The sequence below is a fragment of the Lates calcarifer genome, linkage group LG23, assembly GCF_001640805.2.
Source record: "Lates calcarifer isolate ASB-BC8 linkage group LG23, TLL_Latcal_v3, whole genome shotgun sequence".
Classification (NCBI taxonomy): Eukaryota; Metazoa; Chordata; class Actinopteri; family Centropomidae; genus Lates; species Lates calcarifer.
This window is the reverse complement of record NC_066855.1, coordinates 15,938,266-15,955,111: the sequence shown is the minus strand read 5'-3', so window position 1 is coordinate 15,955,111 and position 16,846 is coordinate 15,938,266. Positions and strand designations below refer to the sequence as shown.

The following is a 16,846-nucleotide window of genomic DNA, read 5'->3' as shown; positions in this document are numbered from 1 at the left end:
TACATCTTTTATTAAAACATGCCATAAAAGAAATGTGAAATAAATCAAATCCACAAACAATAACAAACAAGCAATATTGCACTTGAATAAAAAGAACATAAAAAGTGACATTTAAAGTTCAGACAAGGTCAAAGTGCTTCACTTACTTATTATGTAATGTACAATGTTGAAAATGGCTGGTGGTAAATTAAAGAGAAAAAAAAAGAGATTTTACCAGGATAAAACACTTTGACTACAGAAGACAAGAATGCTGGTTAACTGGTCTGAACACTATGACAGCACTGTTCAATTGGCTGTCTATAAATAACGATCAATATGACCAATACTGTACACATCATGTCACATAGTTCAGAAGTTAGTGGTGGGTTTGACTCACGACAATGACACAAAGACTCCCCTTTTTTAAAAAACCAATTAAAGGGGTAACAAGGTGACAGTGGAAGAGACTTCATTCCTCACTGTAGACACCGGAGATAATGGTTAAAACATAAGGCTCTGAGGCTCATGTGTGAACATTTTTAAACCATCAATAATTGATGGGGACATAAGTCATGTGGCACACGATTATTCAGGACATCTGCACGTGCCAGCCCATTAAACCTGTTATTTTTCCATTCATGGTTTCAGTAGTGGACGTGACTGCACTTTACTGTCGCTTTAATTCAAGTTATTGCTAGAGAAAAAAAACTGTTTACATAAAAAAAGGATTTGTTTTAACAGTGTTGTCCAAATTTCCAGCTAAGAAGACATCAATTGCATAATATTTTTTTCAGATTATACAGTGCACTCTTCACAAATCAGGGGAACCTTGAGGATTCTGTAAATGTGTTGCAAGCAGAGAGAGGGCTTTTACGTCTTTGTGCAAGCCAGTGAGCAAACAGCAGATACAGTAACACATAAAATATACAGACAGGGGCCCATAATTACAGCAGGAACGAAGCACAAGTGTGAGAACAATAGACACAGAGAGAGGACGAGGGGAGGACCCCGAGGTTTACAGTACAACAGTTTTACAGTATTAGCCATTTGTGTTTTCCCTCTTTGTCTCGGACTCTTCTCTTCTTAGATGTGATTTTCTGTTGTGGGGCAGGTGTGTTAGGTTTGAGGGGGGGGGTCTTTACAGTCACACAGCGAGGGGGACTAAGCCTGGGGAGGAGGCAGTGGGAGGGGCGGTGATGGCTGTCAGAGCACCAGGTTCCAGCCCATTCACGGTCCTGCTGCAAAAACACAAGAGAATGACATTAAAACTGAATTTACTGGAACCTTATACAGGATTAAACCCATCACCAGCCACTGATAGAACAATATATTCATAGATGGATTACAGAATAGGCCAACAGGGCCAGGAGCCCCCTGACCTCCTGGGCCCCTGAAGTGACTGTTAATATTTCTTTTCTAAAGTCACAGAACTCAGATTTAAAATGAGCACAAAGAGGTGCAAAACAAAACATGAAAAGGGATGCAAAACGTCAAAGATGCAAAACAACGAAAGAGACACAAAACAAACAGACATAAAACAAACATAAACACTCCAGACTCTTACACGAGACTCCTCTTTAGGACCCCCCCAGACGCTTTCAGCCTGGGGTGGTCTGAAATAAGAGAGGTGGCGGCCTTTGCCTGTCTGTGCTCAGGGGCCCATTTTCTCATAATCCATCCATGATATATTCTCATGGATTAAGTTAAAGCCTCATTATGATTTCTGTGAAAGCTACTTAAATTAAAGTGAGACTATGTAACTTTTCAAAGAACAAGTGACACTCCTTGTTGTGAATGAAAAGTTGAATTACTTGGCAATAAAATGCACAGGGGTTTTGTATCTACAGCCTCACCTGCTCTGGTATGAACAGTGATAATGTTAGTTTTAGACATTATTCCCTTGTTGTAATGTCTAATTGTCACTTGTGGCCACAGAAACTTCACACAGCCTCATTTTTAAGTTGCAATATTAAAAAAATTAAGAAGTATGGAAGCCCATTACTGCCAGAAAAGAAAAACAAAGGAAGAAATGAAATTAGAATACCCATTCTAAATCAAAATGATGTTAATGAAGATGTTAATTTGATTAATCTAAATCATGAGATTACTCCAAATATTCACCTACTATACTACCATAATTTTGGTTTTGTAAATGTCATATTTTTATTTGACTTACTATCTAATTATTTTGATTCACCTTTATTTCTTAGTTCTGTTCATCTACTTTTTTCTTTTCCTCGCAGAAATGGGATTCCATAGAGGGATGAGCAGAGGTGGAAATTAAAGGAAAAATTGATTGTCAGTTGAACCCCCTTGTCCTCTTCTTCCTGTCAGTGTCTGTTTGACAGAAGCTTTAGTTTTTCAGTCAATGTTAATTCTCCTCCTCGGGCACAGTGACACTTTCCAGTAGCTGCTGCCAACATGGCACAAAGCACTGACCTGAGCAGCGGCAGGTCATTCTGTCATTCTGTCCTCATTATCAACTCAGACTCAAACAAAGGACACTACAACTACTGACAGGGACATGTTTTAAAAGAAAACCCACAGAGCTATGCACGTGTTGCTAAAAATGGAACCTGAATGCAGAAACTGGGAAGGAAATTCACTGACTGACTGGTTCAGCTGGTTTATTTTGTCGGTCATAGCTGGGCTATGATCAGTATCTCTTGTCTGGTCCTGACTGAAAAAGCACCGCTCAGAGACGAATGAAAGACAGCTTCAATACAAGTCAGTAAAATATATAGTAAGTCAAAGCAATACCTGAACTTCTGTACCAATATCAAAGCAATTTCTCCTCTTTTGATACTTGAACTCGAGGAAGATAAACATATTTTAATTATTATGATGATATAAATGCACTACAGTTAACTAAAGAAGTTAGCTTTACTAAAAAACAGTCCAAACATAGAGAAGTTCATTGATTTAAATCTGGAAATATCAGATGAATGAAAAAGAAAACAAGCCCAAGAATCTGACTAAGCAGATTCTTTCTGAGTTTCAGGACATTATGTGATCAGAATATTATGTTTTTCAGTGATACAAAATGCCTGAAGGTGAGTGGTATACATAACAGCTTCCTGCACTGACAACAGACAGACAATGCCCTTGTTGTGTTCGCATCTTGATATGGATACGGTGTCGTTTTAGTTCTCTCTCACACAGCAGAGACACTACACACTGCCTGTCCCAGGCTCTCACCACCAGCAGCCTTATATACAATACATTAACTGTTGTCAGCACAAGCAGATAGGAGAGTGACACAGCAGAAAATGGCACAGAACAGCACGTTTGCTAATAAAATTATTGTCAATTAACTCCATGAAAAGACCAAAGCAGTGTTGTAATAGTATTGTCTGTGTATCCAGAGCCTGATATATGCTATTCACTCACTAGTGCTCCAAATGTGTATCAATCCACAGCTGAAAACAGTCCCTAACAAATGCACTATTTCCTCCTGTTTAAGTAAATGTTGCTAAAAACTAGAATATCCAGTTTTAGGAGCGCATTTTGCCTTTTTTAAAATAAAAACATATTGTCTGTTTTGTTGTTTTTAATGATTTGTGTCCTCACAAGGAACAAATGGGCTTTAGAAAGTACAGTGATACACTAACACAATGGATGCTCTGGTCTTCATGGTATTTGTTGACAGTGACAAAAATAAAGAGTAGCATCAGCCTTGTCCTATCCTTTAACAATGATTTAAGTCTCATTCAGACAGGATTAAAATTACAGGATGTGGCCTGTAACAGATGTGGACATTCAGCAGGACAAAGCTAACAGAGAATACCAGCATGTACCTGCATAAGGAGCTTCTTCATCATATATGATGGTGATTAACAGCAGTGGAATTATTGACTTCCCTCAAGTCAGATTTTCCATTGAGCGGAGCGTGGACAAAACTCAGAGTTCCGCTTTAAAATAAGGACGTCGCTCCAGCTTTAAATCACAGGAGGACCAGTGAGTTCACTAGGGGTAAATAACTACCCACATACACACTCTGGACAGGATGAAAATCACATCACTGACCAAGGTAAATGTGTCCTTGAAAGATAAACCCAGTCAGAATGGGGCTTTAACTGGCATTTTCCTCCAAGTTTCACTTTTATACATTTTTTTTTCTTCCTTGGAGCTTCTGAAAAAAATCCTCCACTTCATTCTCACAAAACAGAAACAAAAACAAAAACAAAAACAAAAAAGGTCTTAATGCTAATCATAATCAATAATCAGATGTAAGGCTGTAACAAAAATATAAACTAGAATTACCACATTTCGGTTGTATGCCTCCACCAACCAGTGCAGCTGCAGTTAATTAGTGTGTGAATTCTTGAGTTGTGGCCAAAAATGTGTTTTGTGTTGTCACGGTGACCTTTGACCACCAAAATTTATCAGTTAATCTTGGAGTCATTTGTACCAAATTTGATGAAATTCTCTCAAGGTGTTACTGAGGTATTGTGTTCAAAAGAAATGGGGCCGAACAGACGACCTGAAAGTCACAATGCCTACGACCATCTGTGTTGCTGGCGTGAAGGCATAAAAACACCTGGCAAAAATGCACTTGATATTAATTATAACAAAAATATAAACAACTTAACAACTAGTACAGAGACAGGAGGGACATCTAGCAGATCGTCTTAGAGTTAAAAGGCAGTAGGAAACTTCCAGCACCATTACACCACCACCACCCTCTCAACAGTTAGTGGCCAGGAGGTTGTCTAACCCAGAGTCATTGTGTTTTCTAGTATTTCTACATGGGAAAAGAGGCTTGTTAAAATCAGCAGCAGCATGCACACGCCCCAACACAGCTGCAGTTACCCAGAATCAATGCAGGGAATGTGACCATCTCTGTCCTGCTGGGGAAAAAAATGCACACAGGTCTCAGATACTCGTCCATATCTCCTCCTCAGTCATCAACCACCTCAGATGCAATACATATCACATAATGTTTTACTGTAAACACACCCTGAGGCACCCAGTCAACATATCTAACAAGAATGAAGTTATGACATTACACCACAAGATTCTTGTCATAAACCGTTCCTCCCTAATGAGACAAGGCGGGAGGGTTTAGGTTTCACTCACGCTTTATCAAAATATGACGTATGGAGGGACTGCGGGTAGTTGGCCGTGTTTGCGTTGAGTGCGTTGCTGTTGTCGAGAGTGTACGCCTTCCTGGCTTTCTGGTCCTTGGCAAAGTTCCTGCAAGCGGCAAGTTTTGACTCCAGAGCCTGTGGGGAGACAGAAACAGTAAGATGCCGCTTCACTGTGGAAAGACAGGGATTTTTTTTAACAAGAATTTTATGCTGTAGTGGAGGGGAATTGGAGACTTGAAACCTGGGGGATTAACAGACAGACAGAAACCGAGAAGGAATGACTCACCCCTACTTTCCGGAGTAAATCACTGACAATGTTGAGGGCTGATATTCTGGCAGAGGGAGTCAATGGCGAGTTGCTGCCATAACCATTTGATAACACTGGAAAGGAGAGAAGTATTATTTCATTAGAGGTCCCACAAGCTAGAAAGTGAGATGTCTTTTTTGATTATAAAGCAGGTCTAGGTGCTGTATAAGTACTGTGAAATTATCAAAACGCTCAATCCACTCAAATGGGGGGTTTATATTTTTAACATGATTAAAAACACAACAAGAAATAAACATGTCAAGTGCTCCACAATCATCAGGTGCTTCAAGTCCAGTTATTTTTTCTGTTCATGGCTCATTTCAGTGCTGACTGTGTAACATTTTGCTCCATAGCAGCCGTTGCAATTTTACTGGTGAGTTTTACCAAGCTACAGTCATACAGCCATCACTCAGAAAATAATCAGCCAATCGGAGGACAGGCTCAGAGACAAACACCAAACACCCTGTTCGTACATGTACATGCACATATCCCATGATCTATTGGCCCAATTTTATCAAAGGCTTTTTATTCTTAATCGGCCATGTTTGTGCCTTCACAAAACATGAATAAATGAGCCACTGTGCAACTTCCTGACAGGTCGATGTGTCCGTACATGAAATGAAAACAGCATAATTATGGGCCACTCAGATTTCCCTGCCTGTACTTGCATAATAACAAAGAAAAAAAAGCACTTGAGGGAAGACAAGCTGCAGCTACCCGTTGGGTTGGCAAAGGCGTTGTCCAGACCTTTGCTCAGTGGGGTAGCAGGGAGGGAGAGAGAGGCCTGCACAGCAGTGTCCATCTTCACATTGTCTTGTGTGGGCGAGCTCGGTGCAGACATCCTGGTTACATCTGCCTGCCTCTCTCGCACAGCCAGCTCCTGCCGCAAGTCTGCAGGAGAAAAACATTAAAAAAAGGGAAATATGCTGAGGACACAAACCAAAGAAATTCCTTACAAATGTGTGGGAAAGCCAATCACAGTGGATCAAAGAGGAGAGGAGACACAGCAGCAGTATGTTAATAAGCTGTAGTAGTGATTGACAGCGTGGCTCATTAGTTAAAATCTAGTCAATAATCACCTCTGGCTTCATCCTTTAATCTTTGCACAGAGACCAGAAGAGACTCCTTCTCATCCAGCTCACTCTCCAGGAAGGCATTCCTCTCGATGGCCTGATTCAGACGCTGCTCAAAGTTCTCCAGAGACACGATGGTAGCTCTGAGACGGAAATTAAAAGGCAGAAAATGAAAGAAGAAACAACATAGAGAGTGAGAAAATCATGAATCCAACAAAATCTTAAAGGAAATATCCTCTGGGTGTTGATGACTGAATGATTATTCAAGTACTAGTAGGGATCAATATCTCTGGCTTGTGCAACTGCAGCATTGATTTTAATCCAATTCAAGCCTGAAATCAATTGCATTTGAGCCATTTGCAAATTATCAGAATGGAATCTGTGGAAAATTTCCATATAGATTAAATAAGAATAACAAAATAGCTGGTTTGATGGGGTAAGGTGTTAATTATCCCCACAACAAAACCAAATTGGAGTTAAATTTAGTTTTTTTCATAAAATTCTGCTCAATAAAATAAACCATAAAGATGAGAGACTAAACACAGGAGTAGAGTGTACAATGTTTTTTAAAATTCTATTTTAGTGAGTATTAAGAGCCCAGGCCGACCTTTTTGCTCTCTCCAAGTCATCATTGGACTGTTCCAGCTCTCTGACATATTTGTGGAGCTGCTCCTTGATGCTGCGAGTTTGGCCGAGGTCGTCCTCCAGCATGGAGATCTGCTTGTAGCTCTGAGAGTACTGGTGCTCCAGCTTCTCCTGTAGGAGGAACAGAGGACAGGAGATGGGCTGAAGACAGATGGCATGTAATGATCACATGTATTTAATCGATGACATATTGGACAATGGAGCTCCATTGAGGACATGATTTTACAGCTCCCTACACACACCACTTTAAATCTTATCATACATTTTTCAGTGCTCCCCTCGTTTTTCTTCCCTCCACTGTTAAGCAGTGGGTATGAAGTGTGACCTATATATCCGCCAGCTCTGGGACAATCAGCACCACCAGGCCTGTCTGTATGTCTGACCTATATCTGCTGTTACTGTGGTGTCTGAATCGACTGCAGCCAACCACGTGAAGGCCAGACAGCCCTCTGTTTACTCTTTGAGTTTCACTCAGCACATTCCATTAAAATGACAGTGAAATATAGAGCAGTTAAGACAGATCTTATGCTATGACGTTCTTAGTACGGTGGCCTTGAGGTGTAAAACACAAAAACATTGGATGAAATCAGAAAACATAAAACATTTTTCCTACTGTTGTGTTCTCTAAAACTTTAATGTGTGGGTTTTGTATTGTGATTTCTGATTTGTTGATTTCTTTGAAAAATACTGTGTTTTCTGAAATGTTGTGTTTTGTAAAATGTGTGGTCTCTAAAATGTTGCTATTTTCTGATTTATCTGACATGAGTTTTCTGAAATATCATGGTTTATAAAATCTTTTCTGAGATTTAATGTTTTCAAAACTGTGTTAATATTTTCTGAAATGTCATGGTCTTTTTGGAAAGACCAGGAAGAAATGCTGAGTTTTTCCAAAAAATTGTCATGTTTTGTAAAAGGTTGTTATTTTTTCTGAAATATTGTTGTGGTTTATAAAAGGTTGGGTTTTGCAAAAATGTTGCTGTGTAATCTGGTTTTTCTAAAACATGTCAAATATGTTTATTTTGAAATGTCATTGTTTATAAAATGAGATAATCTCTTTGTAAAATATGTGAAATATCGTTTTTTTTCTTAAATGTGTTTTGTAAAATGTTGTTATCTGATATCTTCGGTTTCCTATTGTGTCTAAAATGTTGTTTTCTGGTTTATAAAATGTCTATCTTTAATGTTATATTTCTACAGCGTTTTTATGTTCTTATCTTTTTGTGAAAATGCGTCAAACTACCTAACTAAAATAAAAACTAAAATACCAACAGTATTTTATTTTTTAGAGGAACAACACATTCCCAAAAAGCCAACAGAGCAGCTTCGCTCCATAAACCACCACCACTGGGTTTTCTCCTGAGGAATGTACAGTATCCATTCACACAGTCTGCTGCTTGTCTGGAAAAGTAAAACCTGACAGACACCTTGGCACAAACAGCTCATCCCGACTGGAGACAGGCACTCAGAAATGTGCCACCTGCCTTTTGGTAATCATGGAGAGAAAATAAGAATGAGAGACACAAACTGATGCATAATTTATGAGAGTCGTACAGATCAGCTGCATCAGTGTGTAGTCTCCTTAGGACAGAGCAGGTGTTGAGATTGGAAAATGGAGTCTACCTCAGCACCTTCCTGAACTGAAATTACCCTATAGATGGATTCACAAACTATACCATCTCCAGGACTATACTCCTCACTGGAGGCCAATAAAACCCTACATTACTATCTGCGTTAGGCCTAAAACAAGCACAGACCCACAAGAAATAAAACAGTGTGGCATTGTTTTTCCAGAGCTTATCACCTTTCATTTGCTGTGCATTCGATAAGGTTTTATTACAAGCTCCTATAGATGTGACCTCAATATTCCCATGACCTCCTATGTATAATCAGAGAGACAAAGCTGCAGGCCCACTAAAAAAAACAAATAAGTACTGCGTCCAGGGGAGCAGCAGCTGTTACAGCGTGACTTCACTTTCTCCTCACTCCCAAGGGAATGTACTCAAGGACAAGTGATGATATAAGACAGCTATGAAAAAAAGCATCAAATATTTATGTCAAGAGTACACATGGAAACAGGCTGTGCTTGCTCAGTTCAGAGCTTAGTGTATTGTTACGGTTAGAAATATATACATAAAAAGCTCCCTGAAGATCTTGAATCAAATAAAGTGATTTTCTGGACTCCCTAATATCTCAGTGCACACTCCTATAGCATACAATCACCTGTTTAAACCTGCACTGATGGATAGAGTGTTTCTCGATTGGAGGGAAAGGGGACTGAGCTGTATTGGAGATCTTTACCTGAATAATAAATTTGCCTCTTTTTTTCAGCTCCAAACTAAATACCGCAATCACATTTGTATCGTTATCTTCAAGTTAGACATTTTGTACGAGAGCACATACAAGAGTTTAACCAATATATGATTTCTTACATCCAAACTCTAAACACCTGATTTCCCGCTTTGTCATGGCTTTCACAACACCAATGAACATCAGTCACCCACGGGATGCCTGGGCTGAAGAACTGGGTATCCCTCTGTCAGGCGAATTGTGGGAAGAAAGCCTGTCCGGTATACATAGCTGTTCTATCAATTCTAGATATAGACTAATTCAATTTAAAATCATACACAGATTGTACTACTCCAAAACTAAAATCAGCAAATTGTTTGATTCAGTGTCTCCTATGTGGATAGATATGGCACAGCTGAAGGATCACTGTTGCATTTATTCTGGCAATGTCCAATATTGAGTAATTACTGGTAACTGGTTTTCTAAACAATATGGAATAAACATTCAAACCGGACTGACATTCAACTGGCAATATTTGGCTCATCTGACAAGACAACAGCCCTCTCTTCCCACCAAAAACAGGCATGGTTGCAGCTAAAGAATTTATACTTTTAAATTGGAAATCCCCATTGCCCCCCTGCTTTAAGAGATGGCTCAATGAAATGGTCTTAATTATCAAGATGGAACAGATCTGTAAATCCTTCTCACAAAGTCATGTGAGTATGGAAGCCTTTTTTAGTGTCCTAATTGTACAATTTACAATCTTACCTGCCATGTTGTACTCTGAACTGCTCTATACATTGATTTTCTGGTAGTCCCCCCACCCATATGTTTGAGTTCAGTTTTGTTTGTCTGTTTGTCTTTGTCTATTTTTTTTCTTACTTAGTGAAAGGGGCAATCTCCCATTATACTAACATTGCTATTGACTGATATGGTTGGACTGATGCTTGGAGCTGTGGGTGTCCCCTGTTTCTCATTTTTTTTCTTCTTCTCTGCCACTGAGTAGTGCAGTGGCACTGGGTGCTTTATGTCCAATATGGGTATGCTTGTTTTATTGTAAAAAAGTTTAAATAAAATTTTAAAAAAGAAAAAAAACAAACATATACATAATGCTGGTCTCAATCATAAATCTGAATCTGCAGCGAAAGTCACATTCACAGCTGGGGCATTTTAATATACATACATAACAACAAATATTCAGTGTGTTTCTGAATATTTCTTATCATCTGATCGAGCCAGATTGTGTTAAGTGGTTTCTAATCTATGGGTCAGGCTTCAACTTTTTACATTTCCAAGTGACTAAAAGCAGAAATAAAGATCACATTGTTTTGGCTGAGAAGGCAGAAACATGCTATTTTGGAGTGATGAAAGAGAGGACATTTGATGAGAAATTTGTCAGTGTCAGAGCTTAATAAATTTCACCAACCTGGAACCAGATTAGAACCCAGTACCTGACCTGACCTGATAAAACTTTCTCAGTCTATTGATGCAGACACACAGATAGTTTCATTCATCTCTGCTCCTCTACTCTTCTCCAGTACCCCTGAAGTTACCTTGAGCGTTTCGACCTCATTCTTGAGTCTTTGGTTCTCAGACTGCAGGTCCTTCATACGATGTTCGGCCTGGCCCAGCTGTGCTTCCAGCTCAGCCTCCAGCTCCCTGCTCCCCTCCTGAAACTCCAGCAGCTCCTCCTGAGCCTCCTGGCAGCTGCAGACAGAACAGAGGGAGCATCAGACAACAAGTCGAGACAGAAAGAGGTTGGTATGCAATACAAGCCTGGGAGACATGGCAGGTGGGTGCATTCAGAAACTGTTACAGCTTATTAGAACCCTATTTACTTATTTGTATCCTTACTTTATCTGCCCATTTGTGCACAAATTGAGCAGGATAAATTCCCAGCTCCCCCCCTTTTATATTTTCTGTGGTACTTAAGAGCTGATTGGGAAATTTACTACAGAGCTTATTTGTGGATTCTTCATTTGAAATATCCTATCATGAACAGATGTATTCAAGAAGTGATCAAGAATTGTGATCTGTAGGTGGCACAAGATGACAAGTCAGCACTTTAAATGTGACAATTTCTAGTTCATCCAGTATTTGAGGCAGTTTACTCTATCCAAGAATAACTAAATAAAAGCCCAGCATCATTATCATCATCTCAGAAGCCACACTGCTAACATAACCAGATTAAACTGAGATTTGTCCATGCCAATAAGGGATTTACCAAGAAATTCACGTAATGAACAGGACAAGATATTCTATGAATTCAGTTACTGGTCATTCTCAGAACCCTGATCTCTCATATTTCATTCAGAACAACCACAAAGAACAAAGTGATCAAGGACCAGCTTTACCAGGAGTGGAGATTATGCAAGTGTCTGTTGATATGGCCATTGGATGAGCACACACAGACACACACATGGTCCCAGTTGTCTAAAAATGGAACAATCCACCATCATGTGAGCTAAAGTGCTGGAGGTGGCACAGAGCCAGAAAATGCATTTACAAACGCTCGTGTTCAGTTCACTGTGGTAACGCTCAGACGGGCCTCACTCTGAGCTGGTTGAAAAGGCTGACTGTTACAAATTTGCACACTGGTGCTTCTCATTCACAGTTATTAGCCTATTTTCATGACATAAAAATGCACTTGAATACTTGATTTTCCTGGTTATTTAGCACTTGGATGGAAAAGCCCATTGAGCGCTGCTAAACAGAACCTGATAATCTAATTTAAACCAGCAAAAGACGATTTTTTTGGGCCACTTGGAAACACAACAGTGGCATATCAACCTCTTTCAAACTGCTATAATACACCAGTTAGCATACAGTTACGTATTTGCTACACAACCACCCCCACTCTACTTTTAGCTCCCTTTTTGGTCTTCAAAAATACTGAGAAAATATCTGGCTCTTAAAGGATAACTCTGGTATTTTTGAAGCATCTTGGAGCACTGAGTAAGAATGCTGTATCCTGCCATTGTGAACAGATTGTTATTATGAGTGTCTGACAACATTATGGATAGGATTCCTACAGAGACAGATTTTTTATTAAAGAGTAAGATCCCTTTTCTTTAACCAGAAACATCACATATATCACTGGCAGACTCCACTGATAATAACACATTTTACCAAGCAGAACACAGGAGCTGCTTTCAGTGGTGGAAGAAGGAAATACCCCCAATAAAACTAAACTGATTTTAGTATCATTTGAGGATTCAGAGAAGAAAACACTTACATCACATATACCACACAAACAAAGTTATGTGGCCTTGATTCTGATGGGAGCTCATTATCTAGAGACTCTTACATAACTGGGTGTGTGCCTGAGCTTGTTTCCTTTAACACAGGCTGTTGAGATTTCTATTAGTCGTTTTTTAATCGAGCGACATGCTGTAAGATAAGGTTTGAACTTGGCATAGCTAATTTTAGCTGCCTTTATTAAAATGTTGACTAATGACAACAGTGAGTATACAGTAATGTAACTGTACCATTACATAAACCCATTCACAGAGAAGGACAAAGACAGATGAGAGCCTTTTATGTTTAATGTGTAAAATGAGCTGTTGCTTTGGGAAAAAGGGAGCGGTTTCCACCGCAGCTTTCAATGCTTGTCTCACATTAGACTCTTCAAAAAGTGTCACTGGATACACAAATACCGTTTCTTTTTTTTTTTTTTAATTGAAAGAGTGAGAATGGGCGACTGAAATCCAATGACAAGATAAGCAGATCAAACATTCCTGAGGTGACATATTCCTGCTGTGGTGAGCTGTCGTTCCCACAGACACAAAGGGACGACAGAGTTACTGTCAGATCTTGTGATCTGATGAAAACTCAAAGGCACAATCTGTAATTCAAATGTGTTTAACAAAGAGGAGTCCTGAACCTGAGATCAGGAGTCTGTGCAGACCAGTTAGGTTCTTCCACACCTAACTGAGAAAGCCATTTCTTTATGGAGCTGGTTTTGTGCACAGAAACACAGATTGTTGCCACAAATTCTAGAGGCACATTACTGCCTGAATTATCTGTGTCCTTCATTTTAACTTGGGAGCTGCGTGGAAACTATGAAAAACAGCCCCAGACCTCAAGTCAACAGAAGTATGTGGACAGGTGTGTCTGCATACTTTTGACTCTGTAGTGCACAAAGACAAGACAATATCTGGGTGATGTTTTTTTGATTCTGTAAACTGTAGAACACACCTATATTTTTAATTATGAAGAACACACAACATGCTGTCACTTTAACTTAACAGTCCAGTCCAATGTGAAAACACCATATTCTGTCACTCAGGACCTTTATTTATCTGTTTATCACCTTTACCTGTGAAACACCTTGATATTTTGATCCACTCCACACACTCATTTAGCCTCAGTTACATACCCTTTCTTGTACTTGAGGGAAAGAGCCTTCCAGAAGTCAATTTCCTCGTCTTTCGAAGAGAATTTCGGTATCATATCTGTGTCCATGGCAAACACATCTGGAGAGGAAGGAATTAGGAGACAACAGTGATTACAATTTGATACAAAAAAATAACAGAAAACAGGAAAAGGTCAAGTTTATTACACAGAGCGTTGGATATATTGTTACTAGCTGATGGAGCTGATGTCTGACTCATTTCTTCTGACTTCTTATAGCCTCATCTCTGAGCCTGAAATCTCTCTTAGTTAATGAAAAGTCAGCAACATCTAGATGAAATGAGAAATAGATGTAGAAATCAATGATTTAAACCACAGCTGGGAATTAGTCATCAAAAGCAGAACATAGAGAACCACTGACTCTGTAGAGCATCAGAAGATTCAGGTTTCCCAAAAATGTGCTTTCCAGAGTTTGCTCACAGAGAAAACAGGAATTTCAGTGTCATTAACATAAACATAAATGAAAAACTGGTATATTTTAGGAACGGTTGTTGTTTTATGTTGGTACCTATTAAATTAACTTCCTCTGACTTAAGTAGGCTACAGAGCCCAGAGCCAGCAACACAGCTCTACAAAACCCATTTGAGCCAAACAATGTTAGACAATATTCTCGCTCTCATGGGCATGAAACAGGTTTGTGCTTTTGTCTGGCCATTGAAACAGGTCTGCTTTCACCTGAGTCCCCAGCTGAATCAATGGGGAACGTGACTGTTTGCACAGGCATACAGCCCGCTAATAGGCACTTTTTTAAATGTACACAGTCATTGTCTGTGTTAATGTTACAAGAGGATATGAGGCTACACGTGACCCAAACATTGTGCAATTTCAACAACTCAATCCTTTTTCAATTTGAAAGTTAAAAATAGTGTCTGCATTGGTCACTGAATTCAGAAGAGAGGCATTGAGATTAATATCAAAGAACAGTGGATTACTAGAGGAGGAACACTGATTTTCTTGACAGTAAAACTTTGGAAAGCAGTGAGGAAGTAAAACCAGTATTCACTTCAGGGTGGCACAGAAATAAGTGTTTGTGTTCATGTTTTCTAGAGCTTGGTGTGGTAGTGGTCCTGTAGTGTGAATACCGGAGATTAGAGGTTGAAAAGAAGTTGAATTTAAGTGTGCAGTAAAACAGGGGGAGAAGGAGAGACGGGCCAAATTCAAAAGATGTTTCAGCTTATGTGAAATGTCAGGATAAATACCACTGACCTCCAGCATCACATCAAAGAGGCAACACTATACAACCACTAATAACCTATTAACCATACAGAGAGCTCAGTGACTACTCTAGTATATACTCTATACTGCCTTGCAAAATGTTATTCAGTGATCCCCTGAATAATTCAGCTTTAGATTATATTCAACCATGTCACTCACAGCCCAAGGGGAAACTCAAATGGTATTAAGCTGAGGAAAAAAAAAACACTCAAGGCCTGGGAACACAATTACATTCAGAAAAAAAGCATTTTTCCTTAATGTAAACTGCATCAGCTTCATATTAATCTATGATTTTAGATAATAAAGGTATTTGTTCTATGATTTAAAAAGGGCTAAATGTAGGTAGAAATGAAGGAAGGTCCTCAGATTTGAGTCAGAGGGCTGCACTATAAAATCCTTCCATTTAAAGATACTGATTTTAATTCCATACTTAGTGAAAGGGTTTTAATCCAAAGGAGAGATGACCCTGTTGGACACTGATAATCTAATGCTAGAGACGAGGGAAGATATTTGAATAAACACACTGAAAATATCTACAATGTAAGCACTGATTTTGAATAATGAGATTAAACAAGTGTAAAAATGACATGAATATTAGCGACTGTAAATGCTGAGATGATGCTGAGCTCAGCTGTCAAAACTGGGTGTGCAAACAAGCCGTGCACCGAGCAAACGATAAACCAGCGGCCAACCGGCATAAACCGAGTCTGTTTATTCTAATTTACTAGCTTCGCATCAAAGAGAAAATCAAATGAATTATCATTAATTCAGTACCTGAACATCGCCCTAAACTCCGATGTTATCAGTCCATTATGTTTGCTGATCTGAGCTGCTGAGGCCGACCGTCTCCTCTAGCTGACTGATGATCTCTGCTTGGTCCGCTCAGCAGGTATTTAAAGCGAAATACACCCTAAATCTGAATTTAGATTTTTATGTCTCTTTTGGGCATAGAATAAAAAAACATATAAGTAGGGCATACAGTGGCTCGAATAAATGTCAAAGTTATGTATTCAGCTACTGCACTCTGATTCCCAGCTTAGGGAAACAGTTAGTAATTAAAGAAACAAATAATGGGGGTAAAAATCTATTTTGGTGTGGATTTCCCTCCGTGTTCTGGATCTCACGGGCCTCATTGCTGCGCAAACGCTGCGCATACGAAGCAGTTACTGTTGAATTAGCATCACCTACTGGTCATCCACTAAAACAGGGTTTGGTATATTACTGACTTTAAAGATGATGTTGGGAATAGTTTATTTGATCTCATTTAGACTGTAGCTATACGCATAGTCATGATTTCTAAAAAGATTATCATGATGAATCAAAATTTCCACCTACGAACCAAAATTAATAGTAAGTCAAAATTGAAATAAGTTAATAAGTTAACCTCCGATATTAAAATAATGAGATAATAAGTAGAAATTATGATATAGTGAGTCAAACTAAGAGGCTTATAGTTAAAAGTTAGAGATATAGTAAAAAAAAAAAAAAAAAAACATGACATGAGAATAAATCCAAATTTTACCTTCTGAAATAAAAAAGAGAGAGTAATAGGTTCAAATTATGATATTGTAAAAAACAAATATGAATTAATAAATCATGGTCAGTTATAGATAGATTTAAAGTCCTTATTATCAATTTCTGAAGTCAAAATTGTGGTAATGTTGATTAAATTCTGAAATATTTCAGTTATGAGATGAAAAAAAAAACTCCTTATTTTTATTTTTTTTATTTTTTGTATTTTAATGTTTATTTACGTTTCATAAATGAAGATTCACTTAAACTAATAATGACATGTGGTATACATTCTTATTCAAAGTGAACTCATTTTATTTTGCTTT

General features: G+C 38.7%; 1 protein-coding gene across 6 annotated transcripts; it reads right to left on the bottom strand.

Annotated features, from left to right (window-relative positions):
* Positions 1-846: 846 nt before the first annotated feature.
* Positions 847-15,935, bottom strand: ndel1a (nudE neurodevelopment protein 1-like 1a). 6 transcript variants are annotated; one of them, XM_051066337.1, is made up of 10 exons: positions 15,783-15,935; positions 13,759-13,855; positions 10,934-11,087; positions 7,057-7,205; positions 6,456-6,592; positions 6,094-6,267; positions 5,356-5,450; positions 5,059-5,204; positions 4,792-4,829; positions 847-1,217 (listed from the first exon to the last, which is right to left on the bottom strand). In XM_051066337.1, exons 2-10 carry the CDS (start codon positions 13,842-13,844, stop codon positions 1,207-1,209), a joined length of 990 nt encoding a protein of 329 aa, XP_050922294.1. In that variant the 5' UTR covers positions 13,845-13,855; positions 15,783-15,935; the 3' UTR covers positions 847-1,206. The 6 variants fall into 6 exon arrangements, with proteins under 6 accessions (XP_050922294.1, XP_050922295.1, XP_018544933.1 ...); XM_051066338.1 differs by having other exon boundaries at positions 847-1,214; XM_018689417.2 differs by having other exon boundaries at positions 4,792-4,826.
* Positions 15,936-16,846: the final 911 nt, after the last annotated feature.